Raw genomic sequence first — 21,666 nt, 5'->3', positions numbered from 1 at the left:
AGAGAGTGGGCTTGGAAATCTTAGAACTGCACTCACATTTTTACTGTCATTGTTTAGAGAGCTTGGGATGGCTATACCTATTAGGAATTGTAAGAAGGGTTTACACAGATAAACATATGTGGACATAAAATGGAAAGTATTGAAATGAGATATTAACTATCCCAAATGGAGAAAAATTAAACCAGTGATACAAAATCCCCCAATTTAAGGATGGATATCAACTTGCAAGACACTACTGACCCCACCACTAATGTAGAGAAAAGGGCTGGAAGGGGTTGAAGAGGAAAATAAAACATGAGGCCAGAGTCTGTAGCATAGCTCATTTTATTGTTTAAACAGTTTTTGCATAGGAAATATATCTGCTTCCAGTAATTGACTGCAGTATGAGCAGCTGCTAGCAGTATAGGCTGGATATAACAGTAACAATCACATTAAGTCAAGCTTGATTTACACCAGTTTAAAACTTGTGGCAATTGAGTTCATTTGCAGCCCACAAAAAGTACCCAAAGAACGTTATCCACCAACAGGGCACAATAAAACCTTCCCTAACATTCTGGCCCAGTCTGGGACTGATCCCAGAGGTCTGAACACCAGAAATTAAGTAACTGTCATATAATACATCCTACTAAAGGTTTGTTACACAGAGATTGTGCATGTGCCTTCTCCATTTAAAAATTTTAATTAAAATACAAAGTTCTGTATTTATGGCCCATAGGGACAAAAATGCCAAAAGTTTTAAAATGGATCAACCCTGGTGTGTAGCTAGCAAGCAATAACTGACTACTCGTCACCTACAGTTGTACTAAATGTATCTAAAGAAACACACAGTCCTACAAAAGTTGTTCTCAGAGAAATATCACTGAGGCGGGGGCACCTCTTCCCAGGATGCTAAAGGTTCTATATGATATAAGCACAAATTAACAGCTTGATGAAGACATAATCTAATGCAGCTTTGAGAAGCCTATGCCTGGGATATAGATACCCCTCACATTCTACAATGTTGTAGAGATTTTTTTTTCCAAGAAAATGTCATTTGAAACATATTTACAACTGAACTCAACAGAGACTGTGAAATTGAACAGGCACTGCTCATTTGTTTGAGTTTTTTTGGTAAACATTTTGCTGGTTTTTTTTTTTTGTTGTTTGTTTGTTTCTTTCTCATTTTGCATCAACTTTTATCAGTCCATGCAACTTCAATGCCCTCAATGAAGAATGCATAATAAGCCATACTTTAAAAAAAAAAAAAAAGACTGCCTTCTGCATAAAGAGATATATTTGCCACATCAGTCCCTGTAGCACAGTTTTCAAAACCATTCTGTGAAAAATACAGTAATACAAGACAGGCTTTAGTGTCACTAGCTTACACTGCTTTTCATGTATTTAGGCCACCTTTTGTTACTGGAACTGTATCATGCAATAAAAGTTCTCAAAGGCTGAATCTAGCAAACTGGTAGGCTAGTGGCACTGAAGTGTTTTTTTTTTTTCTGTTTGTTTTTCACAATCTCAACATACATTTTAATTTGCAACACACAGATTATTTCTAAAGAGTATTAACTAGTGAACTTTTTTATTATTAAAAAAAAGACTACTTACAACCATTAAAGAAAAAAATTGCAACAAAAATTGTAAAAATTGACCATCTTCAACTTGTCCCCTTTACTATTAACAATGTAACCAATAGATCTGTGGCACAGACACAGTACAAAGAGTTGTCATGGCAATGAGTTTGGCTGATGCAAAGGTTATTGTGCAGGGTCAAAGGGCAAAATCAGTGGTCCATGTTACCCCCAACTGCAGTGCTCCACCCAACCCACACAATTTTTAAGGATTTAGAAAAAATGGGGGGACTACCAGAAAGTGCAAAATATGAAGAAGGCAGCTTTCAGCTCCTTCGCCATGGAGTAGAACATTCAATTTTGAGCTCTTACCATTAAACTTGAATAGCCTGCACATTAAAAAAAAAAAAGTTTTATGTAGAAACCCAATTTTTTAAAGTCCAGGAAGCATGCAGCTGGTTAATGTTAACAAAAGACCTTGACAGGAACATGTAAACTATACTGAATGTCATGCTTGGGGCCTATCTGCCAGCAATATTGTAGTTGTCTTATTAAAAAATGAATACTGTACATTGAATATGGGATAATTTTCTGCAGCCTTCATTGTTTGACACAGTACATAGATTTTTGAATCTAAATAAAGATCATGTCCTGGTGTCACACCTTTGAAGATGTCCCTGTGCAATCTCTTTTGTTGAGTCCTTATGAAGCTACAAGTCACAAATCCAAGATTCTGCTCCCTGAGGACACATTACGTGAGACATAGCACTGTTTCATTTTTCTGCCTATCCTGAATGTTCTGTGAAACTTAAATACCATCATGTAACAATCACAAAAACTTTTGCTAAAGGCCGTATATACTAATAAAAAGACAGTGGTGCTTCTGACATTCTGAAATGCTCTGAAAACCAGCTTTTCCAATACTAAATACAACAAAATAACCTTCATAAAATATAACTTTTCTCCATTTACACTTTTTTAAAGGATTAGTATCCTATGCTTTTCAAGCACAGGAATCTGTGAAATAACTCCTAACATGGACAGATTCTTTTTTTTTTTTCTTTTTTAATACATAACTTAAGAGACTGGAGAGTTTTAACTCAAGTCCAATCTCCAAACAAGGAATATTCTTGCTTACTTTAAAAATGGAAACAACATATAGTTCCATTATAATTGTTAAAAAGTTAGCTTTACAAACATGGGAATTTTAATTTAAAAAAAATTCTTAACAAAACTATACAGTGTACAAATTACTGTCTACAAGGTAGGCGGTTCATTAAGAAGACCTTTCATTCTTCTTGCTACTTGCAGCTTCACAGATTCATTCACATATTTTTTTTTAATGGAGCTGCCCACCCGAACATTACCCCATAACTATATTGCTATAATTAAGATTTTTTTTGCCATGTCTTTATGTACAGTCTCCTTCACTGCCTTTCATTACTTATTTATTTTTTCCTTAGACAAGCCTCAAATGCTCATGTCACCCCAGAGCAAACACTTCAGAGGCACTGTGAGTGGTGGGCTGCAAAGCTATGCCAACTACAGCTGAACATAATGCCAAGAAAACAGGGGCTGGAGACACTAGCCCCTGCCAATGTCCTTGGGCGACCTTCACCTTCCTGAAGCTCTGCAGTTCTGGGTAGGGGAGGGGAGTGCAAGACCTGCAAAAGTGGGGCCCTTCTTCAGAATATACTTCCTGGTAAAAGAGGAGGAGGCCAAAACATGGATTTGAGATTTTTAAATATATATATATATAGTATTTTTAATAGTTTCTTTTTTTTCTCAAAAGAAAAGGAGAAAAAAAAAGACAATAACAAAAGCAACACTTGACCTAGGCCTTTGTATTCAAGAGGCAGGCAGGAATACCCACAGTGTGTAACTTATTTAGCTAGAACTGCTCATTCACTGGTGAGAGAGAAGGAGAGAGAGAGAGAGAGAGACACGGAGAGGGAGAGGGAGAGGGAGAGGGAAAGGGAGAGGGAGAGGGAGAGGGAGAGGGAGAGAGAGACTGCCTTTAAAAATACTGCATGTCTTGTGAGGTTAATTAGTTCACCTACTAGGTCAAAAATTAGAGAAGAGCTTGGGTGAGATGATCTGTTTCTTACCAATTTAAGTATCAGAAAAATGATTGGGTCTTGCTTTTAAACTTGAGCTGCTAGGATCCAGCTGTGCTATTCAGCATTTGGGCTACCAAATTGAAAGAGTTAATCGGGAGTTAATCAAATACAATTCTCAGGTACCTATCCATTGCTCTAAAATATTTGTTATTAAATGATAATGTGGTGAAAACTATGGAAAGTTTATTTTAATAGGTTATGGCCTTGGGAAAAGGGGTTAGGTTCTACTCATGACAGCTCCTACTTGTCACTAATTTTGAATGATTTTCCTTTTGGTAATGAATCCCTTCAGTAGAACTGGGAGGTGGCAGGCAGGGAGGGCAAAATAAAACCAGCCTCACCAAACCCCAGTGGTAACTGTGGTGACAGACAGTAAAAATAAATAAATAAAAAATAAAACCAGCTTTCATATACCTTCTAGTCCTTAATGTGTGTGTATGGGGGGGAATGCTGGGGGGAAGGTGTCTCAATCAAATATGTATATGAGGCACTATGCTCTTTAAAACCTTATCAGCATCTTTTAATTCATCCACAGGAAAATTACTTTCTTAAAATTCTGTATTTCCCTTCTGCTCTGGTTCTCAAAGGCAGGTAAAACAAAAACATCCCCAAATCATTACTTATTTTTGTTTCTTAAAAGTTGAATTCCATTTTAATTTATAAGTCCAGATATATTTAATAATAGAATCTCTTTGTTCAGTTGTCTAATATATAGGAAAAAAATGTTTCCAAAGACAGCCATCCATTTGAAGTAGGAAGTCATGGGTAAATTATGTATCATTAGTGAAGTAAATAAATGAGGAAGAGAAGTGGTTGGGCGATAATAAGAACACTCCCTTCAGCTGGGACAGAGTATTTTGAAAGAGAAAGTTGTACTCATCTGTTAAACCCAAAAGTCTGAAATATACACTATGTGGACTTTCCAACAAATATTTTTTGCCAAATATGAGCTAAGCTCAGGGTCTATTATGGATCAGAAATTGTCAAGAATTACCACCAACAACAAAAGAAAAGATAAGACAGTCTGTTTTAAGCCAAGTCTGCCTCCAGGAAAATTTGTTGTGTCTGTTCTATTCTTGTTATGAAAACCAGAAATGAGTTCAGCTTGCACCCCAGGTAGGAAGTTAGAGAAGGGGGAACCTGTGTAAGTTGAAATTTGTCACAGTAGGCAGAACAGTCGCTTTGCAGCCCAAGCCCATCTCAGGGTGCACTGCTTCACAGCTACACTGTAAAGTGTTAAAAATCCTCCCACCCACCCCAGAATATATATATATATATATATATATATATATATATATATATATATATATATATATATATATATATTAAAAAAATCCCCTGTCCATCTCTCAGTACACAAAAGGACCTCATCACACTGCAAAAATAGCAGTACCCACTTTGGTCAATTAAAACAAACAAACGAACAAACAAAAAAAGCATACATTATTTTTTTAAATCTGTGTACTTATCTATAATAACCAATACAGCTAAAAGCACTACCTACATAGGCAAAACTTGGTATTGCATAATTCGTATAAATTTGAAACCCCTCCCCCCAAATATTAATTGGAAGATGAAAAACATGAAAGGTTAATAGAAAAAACACCAAAATACTGAAAATATTGCTGGTAGATTACAATTTTTAAGCGGCAACTATACACAGCCATGATATGCTTTATAAATGTGAGATAAAGGTATAACTGTCTAAAAAATCCATGATGTCACACATTTTTCTTCGTCTGGAGTACAAAACATTTTGTCATAAAAATGGTAAAGATTTAAAATGATAATAAATGCAGCAAAACAAGTGTAGTGATGTCACCTTTTGTGGTTTTTTTTTTGTTATTTTTTCCATTTTTTAGATTTCAAGGCAAGGCACGTAATGTGGACATTATATCTTCGTGCAAATTAGGATTACTGGAAAGAGTACTTTTTAATTAAATTTTTAAGAGACATAGAGGCAAAATGTGTCTGCCCATGCACACTACAGATCCGTCAATACAAGAAATTTGTTGAACAAGGCTAATGTCTGAAAGCACCATGCAAGTTTTCAGCACCCTGATTACATCTGTTTCCTTAAGAGTGCATTTTTAGATTCTACACCCTGGCATTCCCAGTTTGTAAACTGTAAGCTTTACCCTTGTGACATGGATTTGCCTGCCTCTGTCTCTATAATGGAGATTTTACTGAACCTTGGTACACCCTATGGGTTCTTGATGCAACCAGTAATTTTAAATAAATAAATTCTACCTCCAAGGAGGCTGCAGCTAAACCAACATAAGTGCTGTGTTTTCATTAACTTTTTTCTCAAGCACATGATTTGTCTTGATTTAATGCCTTTTTAATGCCCTCAAAATCTGAGGGGAAAATAAATTCGTTCAAAATTATTTTAAATTCTTTTTAATCCCCTCAATTTAGAGTCCAAGGGCTGAAGGACTTATAATCATGATTCCCCTTTAGATATAATTTATAAATTGCACTTGCCTCTTGTTAAGTGTTTCTTTTGTGGGGAAAATATTATATTAATTTTTTTACTGTTGCATGCAGAGATAACACTTCACCTACATAGAGGCATTTCTTCCATAGAGCCTTTGTGTTCAAACTGTTTTTTTTTTTCTTTTTTCTTTTTTTCTCTTTTTTTTTTTTTTTTTTAAGATTTCAAACTGGGTTACACACTGGAAAAGGCTGGGTTAAGGGCCAAAATTTAATAAATCTGTACTGATAACTAAAGGCTACAGAGATTTTCATATATACTTTTTAACTTTTAGAAATCAGAGTGCTTACAAAATGGCTGGCTCATGGCTCTGTCACCCAGCACCTCTGATGCCGCCTCCTAGCCTTCGTTGGTGAGAAAACCAGGAATAGTGATTCCATGCGTAAACAACAAGAATACTAAACCAATAAAACTAGCTTATCATGCAAATATTAAGGCATCTAGAAAGTCAGTTAAAATATATCGTCATAGAGACAGAACATCTATTTCCCAGCGGACTTCATGTAACAAAGGCTACGTTGCAGGGACTGTGATCTACCATCAGTGAAATATCATCGACCCTTTTTTATGTCATTACAGTTTCAACTTTAAGGGAATTAGTGATTGTAAGTGCTGCAATTGCTGGTCTATTATCTTCTTTCTTCAGTTTCTTTCCTTTCTCCCTTTTTGTTTATTTTGTTTTATCCAGTCTTCTTCTGTTCTGGTTATTTTAAAAACATTTCTTAAACTATTGTTGTATTTCATTTTCCCTCAGTTGCTTGTCTCTGCTTGAAGGAAAGGTTCTCCAATTATGTTCAAACCGTAATTTTGGACATTTGCCGGTAGGATGGGTGTCCTATTTGATACTTGGAAAGGAACCAAGCTAGCCCAGGTACCAGGACTGTTGAGAGGAGAGAGGCAGAAGGCAGGGAAGAGAAAAAGAAAAAAAAAATACAATGTTAAAATTTACAATATTAGAAATGCAAATTGCACAGAAAAATTGCTACTAAAGCTTTTTCAAAATTAGATTAAGATAAATGTGTTAAGCTATAAATACTATATATATATACATGATCTATTCCTTTCATGAACAGCAAGATTAAACTCTGACCAACTGAGGATATCCTTTCCCAAACATGTGATCTATTTCAACATAAATAGAATTGTGGTTTTTTTTTTTTGGGGGGGGTCTAAAAGAAGATACTACACCATGTAGTATCAATATAGTTTAGCTGTTACATTCTGATCTTAACTTTTAATTCACAATCACTTCAGTCGTAAATCAGGTTTCATTATTTTACCAGCCTAGCAGCTGAATAAAACTGAAAGGTTTAGTGAAAGATAAGAACATTTCAAAGTAAGAAATACATTATTCTGAATAGTATGTAATATAGTATGTAATTTGAAATGCCAACACCAGAAGCCTGGGCATTCCCTGTCTCTCCTATAAAGAATAATACTTCCACATTCAGAGCTACTGCTTTGAGTTTGGGACGTTTATAAATGGAAAGCAGGAGAATTGGAGGGCTATAGAGATGAGATTCTTCTCTTTCCAGATTATTCTAGTTCCACCTATGATATATCTGGGGTTATTTAGACATTTTTAAAGCTGGTTCTCTAACATAGATTTAGTATAACCTCTCACTAAACAAGTATCACATAAAAGAAAACAATACCTGATCTACATATCACAAGCCAACTCCACATCATATATTTTAGGGCATATCTAATGAGATACACTGTTTAATACTCAGCTTGGAATAAATGAATGCCAGTTAATGAACAAGTGAATAGATAACCACTATTATCTCTTTCACTTTCTTTCCTTCCTCTTTGTGGAATTGAGGCTTTGCACATATGTGATTTCACCTGGGCCACGATTTTCATTTCTGGGAAGACACCACAGCACTAAAACTTCCTTCCATGTGGTGCTGGGGCTCAAATCCAGATTTAGCACATGACAATGCTGGCACCCTACTTGGTGAGCTATAACTCTGACATTGATACTAATTATTTCTATGCAAATGGAATAAATTACAAAAATGGACAGTCATGTTTTTTATCTGAAACAAAAAGCATGGATTGTAAAACACAGAGACTAGTTCAACTTGATAATCTTTGATATTTAAGGTAATGCCAATCATAAGCAAGTTGCTCCGTAAAATCAATGAACACTGAATTAAATAAGCTTAAGAAAGCCATCCAGGGACTATACACTTTAGGAAAATGAAGTATATTATAATTTTTGAAAATAGATATGAGTCTGGAAATAGAAAAGTAAATTATTTCCTGGAATGAAGTAACTGTGTGTGTGTGTGTGTGTGTGTTTTGCCTATTAAGGCAAAAAAAAAGTAATTAACGGCTGATTTTGCAGTAGCCTCCTTATTAACTTTTAAAAAATATACATGTAATATTGTTCTTCAAAAGCTGCTCAATAAAAATAAATTGATATTGGTGACTAGCAGGGTTTGTACTACAAAATATATAACAAATTAAATTAGATGTTTATATAAGCCTTTCAAAGCTCCCATCCTGCATTATGACCATGTCAAAATTAGAGTATGCAATATATCTGTCAATGCTACTTATGAACCTTTGGGACATAATTCTCAGACATTAACTGTGTGCAACTCCTTATATGAGCTTTACAAGTCTCTCAGTACCAATTTTAGGTTTAGTTCACAATTAAAAGCCAGAGATACTTTTGGAGCTTTTTCATAGGACTATTGGAAAAAAATCTGGTCAAACTAATTCCAATATTATTATAATAATTAGGAAAAGTGTTTAACCAAGAATATTAACATCTGACTTGAAAAAGAAAATGCCTCAAACTGTATGGTTATTCTGCTACACATATAATAGTGCTTTTAACATAACTTTTTCTATTAAGTCAAAGCCAGTGATCACCAATAAGGATAAAAATGAATACGCATGATCCTATTTATCTACAGAGTAGCTATATGTACAATGCTTATTAGCTTTGATTTATAATGGATTGAATACTTATGAAGAATCTTGTGTGGATTCCAGTATTTCACACTTCTAGTGAGATATGAGTATAATAGAAAACTTTCAAAATATTTAAGGTCAGGTAAGCTACTTCAAAATAATGCATCTTCATGAATACTTTTATTTTATTTTCATTTTCCAAACTGTCATTTTATTGGGAAAATTGAAGATGAATATTACTAAAACTTGAAATAAAATACATGCAGATCATATTATTAAAAGAATAAAAGTGATATTTAAATACTTTGTAAAATGTAAGACACAACAAAACATAAATAATTTTTACAATTCTGTGATACAGAGTAGAATTCACCTTAATGACTTCTATGGGTTACTTAAGAATAAACAAAGTACATGAGTTAAAAAGTCCAACATGCCAAACACATTATTCTGCTCAAATATATATATGGCTGCCCCCCAAAGGGAAGAAGCAGACAGAGAAATCATTTTTCCCTCAAGATGTATTAATGGTAGGTGATTGCCTTGCTTGACTTTAGACCAACTAAACTGCACCTGACACATTGTGCTTTCTTCATTCATTTTTTTTTTTTTAACTTTGTTTTGTTCTGGAGACTCACACCTGCAATAAATACCAGCACTCTTGGAACAAAGTTTCAAAGTGTGTGTGTGTGTGTGTGTGTGTGTGTGTGTGTGTGTGTGTATAGGAGGTTCCCCTTTCATGGCTAGTGCCATGGTGCTTCCATTTGGTTCAGGGGTCTGCTTGGCAAAGAACACACCCATAGGTATCATGTATCATGTTTCAAAATAAATATATTTTTTTTAACTTTTAAAAATATTTTATTTAATTAGTCATTGGGAAAAAATAGAAATCAAGAACAGAGGGAAAATTAGAGTGGAAGAGAGACAGAGGCATGCAGTACTGCTTCACTTGCATGTGTAAACTGGGGGCTGAACCCCATTCCTGGAGCATTGTAACATGTGTGCTCAACCAAGTGTGCCACTGGATAGCCCCAAGAAATAAACTTCATTGCATTTCTTTGATGATAATCTCACCAAATACGTAATCTGGAAACAGCTGAAAGGAAACAGGGACGATAAGACAGGTGAACGGGAAAGAATGTAGACTTCTTCCAAATGATTCAGGTAGAGAGAATTGGCACTAAAAAAGAAACTCAGACGATAACTGTAGCAGTATCTTACTATGGTATATTTAGTGTTTTACATGTACTATGTATGCCACAGTTTCTCTCAATGAACTTTTCAAATTACCATCAGTACCCCCATTTCACAGAAGAGGAAATTGAGGCTTAGAAGTCAGTCACTAACCCAATGTTAGAAAGACCTTTGAAAAGAGTTTTCTTATTTAATTTATTTATTTTGAATAGGGAGAAATTGAGAGGGGAGAGGAGATAGGGAGTGAAAGAGAGACATTTGCAGCACTGCTTCACTGCTTGTGAAGCTTCCCCCCTGCAGGTGGGAACCAGAGACTTGAACGAAGGTCCTTGGGCATGGTAATATGTGCACTCAACCTGGTGCACTACCACCTGGTCCTGTAAAGAGTTTTCTAAAGGCAAAATGAATTATTTGCTTCAGGAGATACTGCATTTTATTTTTAGATTTGTTTTATTTTTTAGACTCAATTCACTTCAATAAATGAAAAAAGACAAGGTTGCTCTAGGCAGCTAAATCAACACTTAAATTATTGTGCTTTAAAACTCATGCATTCTGTGGCTGTGTTTCTAGACCAAAAAGGATTGGACATAGAGCTTTAAATTTACTAATCACCCAACAACTGTAATGAGCCAAATAAATAAGTGTGGAGACCTCATTTGAGCAAAGAACGAAAGTCAAAGGTTTCCTTTAACTACTAATTGGGGTGATTAAAATAAGAAGAACTACTTCAAAAGTGGTAAAATTCATTTGTTTATGTTTATCTAAAAGATGGATAATGCATTGTCAGACATTTTATAATATGTCAAAGTATCCAGTATACTAACAATTTTTAGGGGAGTAATAATAAGACCCAGTTGTATTGTTATGTGGAAAACGGAGAAATGTTATGCATGTACAAACTATTGTATTTACTGAAAAAAGAAAAGTAATAAGCCCCACTCAGATTTAAATACTGATTCAGTCTTCTCCCTATCATATTATTTCAAAGACAGTAAATTCTCTTTCAAGAAGTCTTAATTATATTTTAGAAATAAAGCACAAAGATTTGTATAGATCTTCAACTGTATTAGTAGCCATATTACTTACAAACTGAAATAAAATTATCAATATTTTGCTATTTGAATTCCACTTAAGATAAGCTGGTCGTGGAGTGCAATATATGAAGTGTTTTACATGGGTCTGGGGTTTGTTCAATTTATCTTTCCCATTTTTAAGGATCATTATTGCCATCTGAATGATTCTATTTGCATGCAAGATGATTTCTAATGATTATTACTATTTGTAATAATCTGTATCAGAAAGCTCCCTGGCCAGCTCTTACCTGAACTGCAAAGCACTCTTGTGAGCTCTCTGGGAAACACTAAGTATCATAAACTGCAGGTGGCTTACGAAATATATAACTATAACTGCAAGTCATAGCACTTTAAAGTAACAAAAGAGAAACGTATTTGTTTCTTGACTAAGTAGGTAAATAGCCTTTATTGTTATTCCTTAGGGATCAACAGCTTTGAAAACAGCATATCAAAACAGCAAGCCATTAAATATCAATACTTTATGTTCAATAGTTTCAGATGTATTTTGTCATTTGGGCACACTGGATTGAATGTTAACTTTATGCTATGTGAGTACTATCATTTTCTATGAGTAATAATGGCATATGCCAGTAGCATCCAGTAGCATACTTTACCAAATAAAGTGCATTGCACAAAAAAAAACAAAAAAAGTACTCTATATGTGGAACAACTGCAAGTTAATATTACATGTGCTGATATACTACTGTGTTCACTTAGTATTTTACTTACAAAATTCTCAAAGACTCTTCCAACAATACTGATACACACTTAAAAGTAATAAAAAATACTTATTTAAAATGTATAACTTAGATGTAAAAGACTTCCCCTACATGTATGTCAAAATAAGTAGATTTCAAAAATTATGTTTGACCTGTTCACTTCAACTATTTGAAGTGAAAATGAAAGAGTATTATTATGATGTCTAACTGTAAATAGAGCATAGTACATGCAGGCACTCATATGCAACAACTATGTGGCTGTGGGAAGTTTTAGCCAATTTAAATGATATGCAATTATCGGGCTCAATGTAGTTATTTAATCTCCTATAAGCTACCACAGAGCAGCAAACACTACATGTTGATTTCTATCCTCTTTATCTAAGAGTATTCCTTTCTATCACAGGCTCCTTTACAATGCTATTGTTAGTGTTCTCGCTCCCCTTATTAGCATATGTGAATCTTCAAGGCAGACACTTTTTTTCTACAAAAATAGTGCTTCCACCATTTTCCTTTCATTACAGAAAATCCCCCAAGGCATACTAAATTAAACAGAAATTTAAGTTTTATATAAATGCAAAAAGATTAATTCCCAAATGATTACATTTAAAAGGAGAAAAATCAGCATTTGCTGATTTTTCAGCAAATTTTCAGCAAAATTTCACCTCTAAATGGCACAGTTAATTTGTATCAGAATTCTAAAACATAAAATTATAAATGAATAAGGGATTGAATATTCCTTTATGTTCTACCTGCTTTTCTGCTTTCAAGAACCAAAACAAAACTTTCTTTCACATTAAACAAAAATAACAAAGGAGAGAATAATAATAGCAATTGCAACAAATCACAATATCATAATATTCATGATTTATATTCTTCAATTTCTTTAAGTAGAGTTTTGCTTTTTCTTTTTCCTTTTGCATTTTTATGATTAATATTTAATCATTTGCATCCTTTGTTATTTAAGTAGATACAACTAAATTTCACTATTTGACTATTTAAAGCACTATCAAAGAATTATTTTAAAAAGGTAAGTTCATAAATGCTGGGTTGGTTGCTGAGAGCTGATTTCTTTACAGTTATAGTGTATTTGTAAACACAACACTTTACATAAAACATCTTCAAATAAACTAGATGTTTAATATGCTTCTCTTTCATTGCAAAGGGTTAATCAACACGGTTTACATTAGAGAATTTTCTGAATCAAGCTCCTCCCTCTTCCATAGTGCTGCCAAAAATCATCTGACAGGAAACGTAAGATTAAGTTTGTCCTACCTAAGTGAACAAAGAGTGCTCTGAATAGGCCACTGGTTTACTGCAGAGCGGGAACTTTTTTAATCCTGCTGGAATCTGCAGTGCTGCTCAGAAAATATCACGGAAAAAGTTTTCTTTCCTCTAACATCTTGTCTCTGGATCATCTCATTTTGGTCACACTACAGATCCTGCTGCTTCTCCCATAAAGGTTAACTTAAAACTCCAAACATAATCATGTGGAAAATGGACATTATTGATTCCTATGGTCCATTGTTCCCCCATCCTAAGTCCCTGAAGTTCAAGTTCAATCTGGAATTACATCATGTCTGGTTTCTCCTGGTTACCAGACGGCTTGAGACGTGACCACAGCTACAGAAAAAACAAACAGCCTTCTTCACGCTTAGGCTCCCCTATCGATTCAAACGTAAACTTTTTTTCTTTCTCTCAAGTATGCTTCAAGTATGGAGCATGGTTAATTTAGAGATTAAGTTCTAAATTAGATTATCTAATGGCATCTTAATGGATTGCTGACCCATTTCCTGTGGGATGGCAGCATGCAAGTCTGGCTGGAATACAATTAATTTCTTAGGAAGTGTTCTGAAGAGTTTCCTAGATAAAAAGGAAATGTTGTGTTGTGCAAATCTTTCTTTATAAATGGAGAAAGTTAGACAAAACTACAACAAACTCTAATGTATTTTCTGACAGTCAGTTGCAGGTTTTGTATGTGGATACTAAATCAAGTTCACATTTAAGAATAGTAACGTTTTTATTGTATTTTCTTATTTCATAAAAGGTGCACATTATTTTTACAAGAGTTGAGCAACTATTTTAAATAGAGTATTCAAATCCAAAGAGCAGCATTACTTAGTCCTGACTGCTATCAAACAGTGGCCATGAGTAATTTTGGCTTTTGCAACTGCCCAACTTGAACCAAAGATTCTTCTACTCATCTACTTTAGCAGCCTTTTTATCACAATCCCAGAGTGGTGCTACTGACCCAGAATAGTACATAAAAATCTGAACATTTTGAACTCACTTTAAAGCTGACAATTGAAAAGGAAATTCAGCACTATGAGAATAAAGCTCCCCCCAGGAACTTCAGGAACAACCCAGCTGTTGTACTGTAGTTATGTGTCAAGATAACAAACTGAAAGCAGGAAATGCTAACCTAGTGAATTCGTAGGGAGGGTCTAAGCATAATGTTGAAATAAAAGTTAACTCTTTATACCACCTAATAGGATGACACGGAACTTGCCATTATCAACATACACGTGTCATATGTACATGTATGTGAGCTCACAGTTATACTCATATGCATGTATATGTGTGTAAACATACAGCTTGTGCTTCATATATAGCTAATTATTTGTTTAAGTGCCCTTTCGATAATGAATTGGAAATACGGATTTTACAGGGGAAATGTTACAAAGCAATGAAAGTAGTAAATAATAAAAGTGTTATGCAAATTTATCAATATATTAATGAAATGAGTGTTATTATTTTTTTCCCTTTTGCACTTCCTCTCCTGACCAACCAGATCCAAATAATCTTTACTGGCTGCTAAATTTCTCATGGGAAATCAAGCAACTCCCCAGAATTGCAGTAATAAACGACAATTTCTTACAAAAACATGTGTAAAGTAACTACAGAATGAAGTATTCAACGCATAGAAAGGAACTGCTAACACATGTAACATGGAAAATAGCTGATAAAAGTCTCTTTGGTGCCATTCAATTATGGCATCAACAGAAACAAAAATCCTTCCAATTATTTCAGTAAAAATCTTCATTTATTCATTATTTCAGAGGCTGAGCAAATGGTTTGTGTAAACATATCCTTCAGTAACACGTACATGTTTATTTTAGCCATCTGAAGGCTTCTTCGATGTTTATATAAGCCATCAGACACATACAGTCACTCACTTGTGGCTCTGCCTTTTTTTTTTAAGTTTGAACAGAGAGAAGGGAGAAGCAAACAATAAATCCAGTTATTCTTTTGCATAAAGCATGCCTTTCAGTGCTTTAAAATAACTTTAAATAATATTTTTCTTGGATAGTTCTTCAGCTTTCTTTTTCAATCAATTATATTTGATAGTACAAATTATACCCCAAATACAGTTTTAAGAAAGAAAATTTCAGACCAATGAGACTTACACATGTAGCATCACAATCTGTCCACATAGGAGAGAGGGCAAAGCAGTCACAATATCCTTATAAACAGTGGCCTAAGCAACTCATCTGTTATCACCTGTTATCCTTTTAAGGGTTGAGCTTCTCCTGACTCAGGCAGATGTGAACCACTGGCCAATAGATTTCATTCTGGGTTAACCATACTATCTGACCTTTAAAAGGCCAGAAAGTTTAGAAAGAAATATTCACATTTTTAAGGCACCAGTAAATCCTCTCTTTCTCACTCTCTCTCTCATACACACCCTCACATAATTCCAAGATCAAAACAATAAAACACCTTCAGAAATGCAACCTAGTAAGTCTGTGAAAACTTTTCAAAAAAAGTCAGCTTTGCTTCCTAAGGGATTGTTTATACATGCAGACGGGGTAAAGAGGAAAGAACGATGAGGAAATCATCCAGCTTTCATTATACTTGTAAAGCCTGGTTGGTATTGCCATTTTCAATCCCCCCAAAAGGAGTTGCATCTGACATGGAGACACTGCTAACCGCTTAAGAGCATAAAGCAAAAAATGTGGCAGCCATGGTCAAGTGGTTGTACAAGGAAAGTGAGAGCCACAAATAACAATCTAAACAAAAAATCAAACAAAGCAAAACTATAATATCTCTTTTGCTTGGTACTTTCCCACTACAATTTCTTCAGAGATTACCTTTTGTTGAAATCAAACTGCAACAATGGTAATAGAAATAACCTTATAATTTCTTTATTTCATTATGGCTAAAGCAAATAATTTAATTCTCTACTTGAACAGATTTACTGTTCTCATATTTTAAAACTTATTTAGTTCATTTTAAAAGGTGAATGGTGCTCTGAAGATTTTAGAAGTTCATTATCTACATTAAAAGTAGTGTTACATGCAGTCATGATTTCCCCTTCTAGAAAAAAAATTAAGCTTTAAAAAGAGCCAGAGGGAATAAGATATTAATAAATCACAAATATGCTATGCTACAGACATGAGTTTTTTGTATTATGAAATATGGATTCTAAGAAAATTAAAAAATATATAACAACAAATAAAAATGTTGTCTTACCTGAATATATTTATTCTGAACTATGCCTTTGGCACAGTATAATTAGAAATTCAATAAAAGCCTATTATTCAATACCTGCCATTGTCAATTCTGTATCTTCTATGTCATGAAGAAAGAGTAAAAACAAACCCAAACAAATCTCCCTAAAGTCTTTTGAAATATTAAGGTCATTCTGTATATCACCTACTTATTTTTTTAAGTGCTAATTTTTAAAGAGTTGGATAAAGAAAATCTTAGCAAACTGAATTCTGATTTTTTCTTTTTCTTTTCTTTCTTTTTTTTTTTTTCTGACTTATGACCTGGAACAGAAAAAATTTTCACCAAGAAGGGAGTTTGTACCAAGAACAATATTTCCCTAAGAACTGAGCTTAGCCATTGTATTAATTCATTATGATTCAAGTGTTCTGTCATGATTCACTGTCCTTTTTACAGGAAAGGATTCACTTTTGGAGGTGGGGGAGGTGTCAAATTTCACTTAACAAAATCCTAGGAATTAGGTGTACTTATAGTTTGAATTTTCAATAGTTTATATCCTTATTTGTCTTTAATGTATGTTAGAGAACCTATCCTATTTTAGGTTAACAATATCAATTAATATTCTATTGATTCAGAATTTATAGTGATTACCACATTTTCAATCATTAGTATACTGCATTTGACTTCCATTTTTTGTAAGTAGAGAAAAGCTTATATGCAGATGTGGACCATTTTGCTGACAAAAATAGACTAGACTAGAAAGTCATAAAGAGGCCAGGTGGTGGTGCACCTGGTTGAGCACACATGTTACCATGCACAAGGACCTGGGTTCAAGCCTCCTGGTCCTCACCTGCTGGGGGTTGGGGGGTGGGGGAAGCTTTGAGAGTGGTGAAGCAGTTCTGCAGATGTCTCCCTCCCTATCTCCCCCTACCCTCTTGATTTCTGGCTGTTTCCATCCAAGACATAAAGATAATTTTAAAAAAAAATTGTGTTAGAATAGTCAAATGAAATAGTCATTAGAACTATTTAGACATAAATTTAATTGACTTAATTAGTAGACCTTCTATAAGAAAGTGTCATTAAGATTATCTTCTTTTATGTAAATATATATACTAATTTTTCCAAATGGAGAAATAACACATTTCTAGGGATAAAGAAATAAAACAAAATATTTAAAATTGATGTGAATTAACATTTAAAAAAGAGGAGAGGTCAAATTACATTCATTTTAGGTAGAGAGTAATAAATCTTTTTTTTTAAACAGTTCACATAAGTTAAAATATCCTATTTATTCTTTGTTTTAACTGAATAAAAGTAAGTATTATTAGCTTAATTTAAAAAATTCTACTCAAGTAGTTTCTATAAAAATATGAAGGTATACAGCCTATGTATAACTGATACCAGCACTTGATATAGTAGGACTGGGATAACATGTTGGCTCAAATTTTGGTAAACTCTTTATAACTTACTATCTTTTATTGCATATATAATTATACCACAAATTTCAGTTACTTATAAATTTGGCAAAACTTTTTCTTTACTAATTCATCACATATATGCTGACTTAGGGCTCCTAACATTCTAAAGCTAATATATGAAGCAATAATCAAAAGTAGTTTTGAAAATGGAGTTTTAGAATATTTTTCTCAGCTGACCAAATAAAGTCAGTCCTCAATGATCCACATTCATATATAAGCAGAAGTTAAAATTTTATTTAAGTCAAATTCCTTTCTTAGCTATTGATTCCAGCAATCTTTCCACTCCAAAATTTATGAGTGCTTGAAATAACCATTAAATTGATTCATTTGATAGTTTTTCCAACTTTTCCCCTTTGACAAAGGAATACATGAACAGTAAGATGACTTAAAGTTAACAGTAGACAAAAGAAATGAAATGAGAAGAACCTATAATGTGAAAATCAAAATAAATTCTTGGATAACTAAAAATTTCCCTAAAACTATGACTTCATTTCCCAAGATCTAAAATCTATGAGTCAAATTTTATGTCCCTCATATTATAAATTGTTTAAAACATTTGACAGCACTTATACATTCTAGTGAGTGGTGATTAATTACCATATCCTGTAGTCCCAACGTGAAATTAAAGTTGCACTGACAAGGAAATAAACGAGGAGGTAAGAAAAAAAAAAAGAGATGGTATAGCCAAAACAACTAAAATCTTTAACATTTTTTGTAAAGCTAATTTAAAACAAATACTATATCTCATGTAATTTTTAGGTGTAAGTGTAGGGTTGGAAATAATTAAAATGTTACCTTTGCCAAGTAATTCCCAATGTATCCTCACTGGTACTGGGGTATAAATGCCTGCCGTTTTGATTCATGGTCCAGTCACAAATCCTCAGCTGTCAATTGAAACCTAGCAGTCAGATATGGATCGAGCAGTACTACAGATTTTAGTATTTAAATGAACACATGCAAACTAGTACTGTACATGGCATTAACCTTACTTTCTCAAGAGGCAACTTAAAGACAAAGAGAAAAGACAAAAAAAAAAAAGAAAACCTCACTCAGAAAATTAAAATGACTAGAATCTTCTTTAGAAAAAGCTATAGCAATATGCTTCTCTATTAATTAAAGCATACAAGAGAAACAAATGCTTAGAACATAACAATTAGCCATTATTAGAATACAAATTGAGCTGAAATAAAAAGCAAACGTTAATGTTCAAGAGAGATATATTTTAGAAAGAAAATTAAAAAAGTTTTTTTTATTTTAATGCAACATACCAAATAATCTGCACTGAGTAAAATAATCAATAACTTTAAGCATGCAGTTTGCAAAACACAGAAGACATGCAGTTTAGAAAGACCCCCGCCTTATAGTCTCCCTAACTTGTCTAGAAGCATCAAAGTATTCAGTTTTAGGTGTTTAGTAGTCTTGTTTCCAAGTGGCATTGTTTAGAAAGATTTGACTAGAATTTGTACTTTTATATTTAGCTCAGAGTAATGGTATTTAAATTACTTTACCAATTTGAATAGAGGGAGGAATGCACTGAATATAAGCTGAAACAAATTCTCCCAGATCTCAGAATCATCAGCTCTGTCCTTCAGAGATTGTTGCAGTAATCCTATCCATCTCTGTTTGGTTAACAGCTGTCCTACAGTGCTAGCAGATTTATTGAAAAGATATATTGCTTATTTTTTATGCTCCAGAAAGTAAACTTATCTATCTTTGGGTGGGAATGGGGTACTGGAAAAAAAATCACAATTTTTAATCTTTCAATAGCCATGTTGTAATTCATTTCATTTACATTTAAATGATGATTTACAACAAGCTACTAAACCTTGTTTGCTGCATTTCAATGACAATTTCTAGAATATGACTGAAGCCAAAGTGCCTTTAAACTCACAATAATTTTTACTCTTTTTGATCATGATAAATCCAAAATTCTTGGCTATTAAGAATCTTTGCTATTCATTAGATTCTTGAGTTTCTACATACTTTATGTAATAGTGATTCTGGGGGTTTTAGAAATAAAATGTTGTTAATTCATTTGAAATTCCAAAAATACCACCTATTTCTTTCAGAGCATTTATCTTAATTATATAGACATGTCAGGTAGGAGTGATTTTAAAATTTAAAGAACTGAAAAGAATTTCTTTCATGTAAATAGAAAGGTAGAGAGATATGTAGATTGATTAATATCTAGATTCTATTAATGATATATGTACTAAAGAAGTCCTAAATCAGTAATTAAACCAGAACAAAAATATTCTTAAAATGGACCATAACTCTTGCATAACAGAGAAGATAAACATTTTTACTACTATAAACCAAACTGACTGATGAGCGTTAAGGCAAGATTTCTTTTTTAGATCTAAAAATGTATATTATAGTCATAAATGCATATATGTTAGGGCATTTTGAAATTGTTATTCACCATAGAGAGAAAGCCTTCTGTCTACTTCAAATAGTTTTTAGAAGCAGTACTATGAAAATAATCTTTAAAATAGCTCAAGGGATAACTATAAAGATTATATGAGGGACCATCTACTGATTCTGCTCAGTGAAAAATCCTAGTTATGAGACAAACATTCTGAAGAGGGATCTACTTAGGAACATATCCATGTAAATTCCATTAACTATTAACTTCAGGTTAACATCTGTGAGACTTTTAGGTCTTGCTGAAGAGTATCTCAGAAAGGAGATATTTCAGAAGGCCAGGTGAACCTAAATGTAGGTTGATAGGCTTGTCTGAAATTGAAAAATAATGCATCTTCTTAGAATGATGCATATGTAAATATGGTTAGTTTCTATTGTTGGTGTTGCTAACTTTTTGTTTGTTTTCTATCCTCAAAAAAAAAAAAAAAGTAAAATGGAGTATCTTTGGTCATGTTAAACACTTAAAACGAATATTTTACTCCTCTTCCCTCTAAGAATTCTCAAATGTGTTTGACCAGATGAAGTATGTTTTCATTTATTCCTGAGATACATGCACCAGGAATATTTCTCCCAAATGTAAAAATATGCTTACATACATATAAAATGATTATTAGAAATATCTGGCAATAACTTGGATGCCAAAGAAATTAGCAGTATATAAATTAGCTAATTTCTTTTCAACTGCTGAAATTTGTAAATATAATTTAAATTTATCTAGATTGTAGATTAGCATTATTAACATGTACAAAACTTTTACAGGACTCAGACTTGCATATGTTTTATATTATGACTTAACCGAGAATCTCTCTCTTGATGCTTTTTAAATTATTATTCATTAATTTACTTTCTTTCATATAAAGCATATTTGAATCAAGGAAATTTGAATAAGGAAAAATTTTAAGGATGAAACCATGTACAGAGTAAATCATTAAAATAGAAATCATCTGTTCAATAAAGATTTCCAAAACACTGATTCTTAGTAATATCAATTCCTGAGAATTTTGTTTGGTTGACATAGTTCTGAATCAGCAAATTTTATAGATTCTGGGTGATGAAACGTTAACACTATGTATATGTAAGTATCTTCTGGAGACAGTCTGTTAAATATTCTTGTTGTTACTATAACTATTATAGTAAACAAAAAGAATTTAAATTTGACTTTTTTTTTTTAAAAAAAAAAAGGCAGGCTGGTGGTGCACTTGGTTGAATGCACATGTTACAATGTACAAGGACC

At 33.3% G+C, this 21,666-nt stretch overlaps 1 protein-coding gene across 10 annotated transcripts in view; it reads right to left on the bottom strand.

The window, feature by feature from the left end:
• Window positions 1-306: 306 nt before the first annotated feature.
• Window positions 307-21,666, bottom strand: part of NFIB (nuclear factor I B) — a 288,405-nt gene continuing 267,045 nt past the window's right edge. For 5 of the 10 annotated variants that reach the window (XM_060199571.1, XM_007535865.3, XM_007535873.3 and 2 more), the window contains 2 exons: window positions 18,804-18,892; window positions 307-7,050 (listed from right to left, as the gene is read on the bottom strand). In XM_060199571.1, the coding sequence (XP_060055554.1) occupies window positions 6,921-7,050; window positions 18,804-18,892 (219 nt within the window). In that variant the 3' untranslated portion in view covers window positions 307-6,920. The remainder of the gene's footprint in view (window positions 7,051-18,803; window positions 18,893-21,666) is intronic. The other 5 variants (XM_060199573.1, XM_016193708.2, XM_060199574.1 and 2 more) reach the window with 2 other exon arrangements.

Source organism: Erinaceus europaeus, chromosome 10 (assembly GCF_950295315.1).
Source record: "Erinaceus europaeus chromosome 10, mEriEur2.1, whole genome shotgun sequence".
NCBI classification, from domain to species: Eukaryota; Metazoa; Chordata; class Mammalia; order Eulipotyphla; family Erinaceidae; genus Erinaceus; species Erinaceus europaeus.
The sequence above is the reverse complement of the archived record's forward strand: the minus strand, read 5'-3'. Positions and strand labels throughout refer to the sequence as shown.